This window comes from Ammospiza caudacuta, chromosome 3 (assembly GCF_027887145.1).
Source record: "Ammospiza caudacuta isolate bAmmCau1 chromosome 3, bAmmCau1.pri, whole genome shotgun sequence".
NCBI classification, from domain to species: Eukaryota; Metazoa; Chordata; class Aves; order Passeriformes; family Passerellidae; genus Ammospiza; species Ammospiza caudacuta.
The window spans coordinates 65,649,239-65,655,238 of record NC_080595.1 but is presented as its reverse complement, the minus strand read 5'-3'; the positions used below and the strand labels follow the sequence as shown (position 1 = coordinate 65,655,238).

The following is a 6,000-nucleotide window of genomic DNA, read 5'->3' as shown; positions in this document are numbered from 1 at the left end:
GCTAGGAAAGAAATTGTTCTCTTCCATATTAAGCAGTGTACAGGTCCCAGGAGTCAGCAGAGATGGCTCATTACCCTGCTGGGGAGCTGAAATAAAGGGGAAAGTGCTGTCCCAGGTGTAACCTGGAGGAGATTTTTGTTCCACAACAGAAGATGATCTAGAATTTAAAACAAGTTCCAAAGTGACTAAAATGTTTTCTGTTATCTCATGGTTCGCATTGTTTTCTCTGCGGACCGTAAGGAATGAGTGGCTCCTAGTGGCTGGAGCCCCAGCAGTCTTCTTCACAGAATGATTGGGAGATAGGAAGTATTCTGTTTCATCAGTACCTATTATGTCAGGCAGGCCCTGGTCTTGCAAGCATTTGTGTATGCACTTACCTTGCTTATTATAGATACTGACCCTGATCTGGGGCATGCAGAAGAAAGTAACAAAGTCCAGTGTATTTGTCTCCCCTTCACAGGCTTAGATTGAGCAAGCGAGGAATGCTTCTCATTAATATTCAGAAAATTTAAACAATAGGTGTGGCATTTACTTCTGCAAACTGTGTGCATCTGTAAGGTTTCAAGTTGCTCCACTCAGAGGTACTTTTAGAGAAAACTTGGCTCTGTAATATACTTCCTTTATTATTCACTGTACTATTGCTGCTCTTCGCATCAGTGATCCACATTAGCCAGCTTTCTTATTTTGAGGAAAAAGCCTTCTTTTTTTCTTCTGTATTGTTAGAAGCAAGAAAGTGCTTTATCAGGGATTAGTAGGGTCCAAGGTGATTAATTTCTGGGAATGAGTGGTGTTTATACATATTAAATGCTCCTGTGCAGACACTACTCTCTGAAACTTCCAATAGCTTTTCAAAAGCGAAGAGAAGCTGAATGCAAATGATTATAGCAGGAAAAAAGTTGTTTTTTCCTTGTTTGGTTCTTTTTTTCCCTAGGGGGTAAATACTATATCATTCTTAGATTTTAGGGCAGGCCAATACAATAGCTGAAATAAGGAATAATGGTTGTCTTGACCTTTTAACTTTTTAAGGCCTGTTGGAAACTCAGCCGTTCCATGAAGCAGATGAAGATGTGGTCACTGATGTTGATTTCACCAATATGATTTCTGAAGAAGAAAAAGAAGAGTTAAAGACTGAGCTAACCAAGGTAATGAATTTGAATTTCTGTGAGTGTTAGTGTTTCTACTTCCTTAAACTGGAAATATTAATTTTAGGATGAAGTATACATCATAAAGGCATGCCTTTCCTTTTTGGTAAAATTATTCTAGGCAACAATAACGTAGCTTATAATTTTCTTATATACCTATTTTTCGAAGATTAAATATCTTCTACTTGATGATTGTACTGTAAAAGTCAAAATGCACATTCCCATTGTAGTCAAGACGTGTCTTTATTTATAAACGTTCCTTGAAAAAGAATGAAAGGTGTTCTCATTAGATCTGGTATTGTTGTTACAGTGGTTGAGCCACCTGACAGAAAAATTTCTTTTTGTGGTGCTCAGAGGAAAAGATAATAATGATGGTTACAGAAGAGGCTGATGATAAAAAGCACAGTAATTTTATCACATTTTGTTTCCTTTAGTACTGATGTGTTTTGAGAAGGTAGTATCCTTTTTCAGGAGTCTGGAACTCAGGACACTATGAAGAGGCTTAAAAATAATAAGGAGATGGGAGGAAAAAGGTGTGAACCACATGATCTCTTTATTACAAAGACTAAAGAAATTGTCTAAATTTGGTCTACCATGGAAGGATGGATTCAATTTTAATTATTACTGCTGAATACTGCAGTAAATTGAAATTCTGAAATGAAAAATGAGAGACTGGGGAAAGCTGTAGGTTTAATTTTTTTGAAATACAAGTCAAATAACAGAAATCACAGCCATATGAATGTGAGGAGTTGGTTTTGCCTTAAATGGAATACTTAAATTGATATTAAGTTGTAGTACTTAGAATACTTATAAAGTACTTACAAGTACTCTAAGAGGTAACATCTGTAATGACTTTCAAGTAATTTACCTGCAGTGCCGATTCAGGATTTTCAAGTGAAACAGAAGACTGTTTTTTCTCTTAAATATTTTATCAATCTTTGTGTTTCTGAATTAATAGTTAACTTTTACTTCTTTGCTGATCCTGTTACGTCTGTAAATAATCAGAAGGAAGCTGAAAGTTTACATACTCAGTTTATCAAATGAGTTAGGAGTTGGCGTATTCAATACTGGCTTTTTATGAGGACTAGAGGCAGTGGGCACACTGAAACACAGTTGGTTCCCCCTGAACATCAGGAAGCATGTTTTTATTGTGTGTGTGACTGAGCAGTGTACCCAAAGACGTTTTGGAGTTTCCATCCTTGAAGATATTTAAAAACTGTCTGGGTACAGTCCTGGGAAACATGCTCTAGGTAGGGCTTGAACCAGATGTGCTACAGTGCTCCCTTCCAGCCTCAGCCATTCTGTGATTCTCTTCTCTGGTGAAGGGACTTCACAGGCAGGTAGAAACAAGGAAGGAAAAAAGGCCAGAACTTCCTGCAATCATCTGAGAATGATATGCCTCTCTCAACAGAATTAATCTCAAGTGTTTCTGGGTATTCCTTCTGCTTACTGATCGCCATAGGAGAGAGAATTCTCGTTAGCCTGTGCTGGAAATGCTTTAATTCCTGTACTAACATACAAGTGAGAGATTGCCTGTCAAATATTATGATCTTGACTGACCTCAGAATTATTTTCTGAATTCCTCACAGCAGTTTACTGACATGCAGCTGATGCTTAAAAGCAAAATAAAACTGATAATTATGCTAAGAAAGGTTTGAGAAACTTCAATGTAGAGTGAACAAAGTCTGAACAAAGTCTAAAGTTAAATGAGGTTTATGACTTATAAAAGGCTGCAAAAAAATGTGTGACATTGCCTCCTTCACAAAGAAAAATTTGCTAATGTGGGAATTGGGTAATGTTTCCTTTTGCAAATCTATAAGTCTTTGCTTGCAAGCCCTTTCTGCTCCACCAATGATAGTTTTGTTTTCTTCAATGTTCTTATGTGCTAAGTAATACCTCTTTGAGCCTGTAGGAACAAGCACCTACTGTTTGATCCTACAGGCTCAAACAGTCCTGTTAGAGGGGTTCTGAGGGGTAAAAATCTTACTGTTCTGAAGGGTAAAAATCATCCTTAATTCTTCTATCAATAGTTGATAAAATGGGGACCTGTTTGTGAGCACTTGTTGTGCATTTATTTAAGCAGAAAATATGTGCTTCATATCTGTGTTGTGTATCTAATGTGTATATTCTTTGTTTTCTTCCTCCTTCTCACTCTGACAATAGGAGAGGAACAAGCACTACTGTTTTTCTGGCAGGATTTTTTTTGTGTCCTCTATTCCTATTCTCCTGCTAATAATCTCTTTTTACTGGAAACTTCTCAGAACATGGACTTGCTCTGTTCTTTTATTTGTAGCCTAGCTAACACAGCAGGGCTCTGACTCTAATCAAGCCTTAGGATTTCTACAATGAAACTAAAATGAGTAACTCTTACAGAAACTTCTAACAGTAATTTGAATTTACAGAGGTCAGCCTGACTTTTCAGAATAACAGCAGAAAATTGTAGCCCAAAAGCTTTACATAAGGCCAGGAGATTGTCTGCAGAGCAGATTCCCCCCGCCCCCCTCGCTGTGAGGAGCATTGTACAATGACTCTTGAGTCATGCTGGGGGCTGAGATTTTGAGCTACCTTGCTCACTGCTGTCAGTTGTCCTTCCATTACACTCATCAAAGTACTCATTTACTCTTTGGTGTCTTCCCCCTCCCACACCTTCCCAGAAGGAGCTATCTGGTTTCATCTAGCTGATGCACGGCATCAGCAGTGTGTGTTACTGCATGTTTGTTCCCAGTTTGAGGAAAGATTATAATGATACCTTTTTCTGCAAACTTATGGGAGATGTACTGTATGATGTGCCGATACTCTTCTGACTCTGTTGCATTTTGAAAGAAGGGAACCATGATAATTAGAAGCTTGTATTTCTGTTGACTGAAGCACTAGTTTTATAATAGAGTTATAAGCATTTACAAAAGTGGACTTAAAAAATTCCTTAACAAGTGATGCCTGACTTCCATGAGAATTAGGTTTGTTACATGCTTAAATGCTTTTCAAGATCCTACTGTAAGTCCCTAATCCTTTCTACCTACTTCAGAGTCATCACTGATATTTGAGCACTTGAGGGCGGCTTTGTATCTGTCATTATTTCAAAATGATGGAAGTTGAGGAGGATTTTGTCAATTCAAAACTGATTGCTGTGTTATAAATAATAAATTACTTTTCTTTAATCAAAAATGTTGCTCATACTTCTGCCATTGAGCACAAGGCTAATGCTTGTTCAGATTATCACAGCTTTAAAATGTCTATTCAATGGAACAGATGGAAAGTAATTTTAATAGAAGACCCGAAATGTTTATATATCCAAGTACCTGATGATCAACCTAGTGCTGGCCCATAAGTGTCCTGGTATCAGTTTAAGTAAAGCTCTTTAGCAGTGTTGCACAGGTAGTCATGCACTAAGGGGTTTCCTCTTGGTGAGAAAGAACCAAAAGGAGCTCTGAACTGCTGCCTGAGGAATGCTGACATTTGTGCTTTCTTTCTATAAGCGTATAACCAGTTATTTTCTCAGAAGAGAGCCTCTTGACACCTGCCTCTTGACAGTATTCTATTTGCAGGTTAGGAATATAATGGAGCGCACAGGACATGGGGAGGAACAAAGCAATTTGGATTGCTGTGTATCTAACAACAGTACTGGTGAGGTGTTGGCATCACAGGCATTGGTCAATATTAACATCTACTTCACTCAGGTCATGATTTTGCTCTGTGTTCATAGCCTTGCTGCTTAATTCCTGAGCTGCTTGTATATTGAAATAGCAGGTAATGACAAAAGAAACTGATAGCTGGGGGATTCAAGGATGTGACTTTACCAAGAACAGTGAGCTTGCAGCCAGTTTTACAGTGAGGCAGAATGCTTGAATGTGTAAAATAAAATAATGCTGGTGCTGATATCCTAAATATAGCCTTGGAGGTCAGTACTGCTTCAGCTGGTGCTTGCATCATTCGCTGCAGCCAATGGAATTAAATCAGAGGGAGACTGTGGCTCCAGGGAACTTAGCATATGGTAATCAGATAAGTTGCCATATGTTACCTTACTAACATATGGAGGAAGGAACACAGTTGGTAGGGGAATTTCTAAACCTGAAGTGAAAGGCAGCTGCTCTGGTGTCACTTGCCCTTGTTAGCTTCAATATCTTAGTGTGCTGCTTGTGTAGATAAGCTTGGGAGGCTTCCAGGTGAAGAACACAAACCCCTGCTCACTTGCAGGAGTGCTGCCCAAGGAGCAGGATTCTGAGCCAGTGGGCACGACCATTCTGGAGTCCCTCTTCTTACAGTCCTGTTTTCTGGTTCTCGCCTTGGAAAACACTGGCTTTGATTAAATGTTTCAAAAAATGTTTACAGCAGAGAGAATTATATTGCTCTGTTTGGGCTGGATGGATCCTTTACAGCTTGAAATTGCAGTTTGGTTAAATACTAGGATCTTTGAAAAAACTAATCTGCTCTGTCTTCTGAGTGCTTTTATGCTTTAGGTACTGATCACTCATATTAATAGTTCAACTATAAATTTTTATGTTACAATTTTGAAATATGTAGGGCCTAAAATACATAAATAAAACTCATATGACAAGGATATTACATTTGATGGTACTCTCAAGTCATATATTATCATGCAGCTTTTTCTTTTTTTTTATCTCCTCCTAAGAATTTGCATATGTTTTTTTCAGGACCAGAAGACAAAAAACCTGCAAGTATGAAGTTAAAAGCCTGTGCATTCAAATAAATGTATTTGATTGAATTTCCCAGTCTTCTCTTGTCCTGTCCATTCCCATTTTACCAGTGAATGAAAAGCTGGTATTTGAGACTCCTAATGCTCCAAGGCAGATTTGGGTGAAGTTGCTTCCTTACTGGACAATTCTCTCCCTTATCAGAT

General features: G+C 38.2%; 1 protein-coding gene across 3 annotated transcripts in view; it reads left to right on the top strand.

The window, feature by feature from the left end:
- The first annotated feature begins 1,031 nt into the window (after positions 1–1,031).
- Positions 1,032–6,000, top strand: part of TPD52L1 (TPD52 like 1) — a 30,826-nt gene continuing 25,857 nt past the window's right edge. For all 3 annotated transcript variants that reach the window (XM_058802190.1, XM_058802189.1, XM_058802188.1), the window contains exon 1: positions 1,032–1,142. In XM_058802190.1, the coding sequence (XP_058658173.1) occupies positions 1,095–1,142 (48 nt within the window). In that variant the 5' untranslated portion in view covers positions 1,032–1,094. The remainder of the gene's footprint in view (positions 1,143–6,000) is intronic.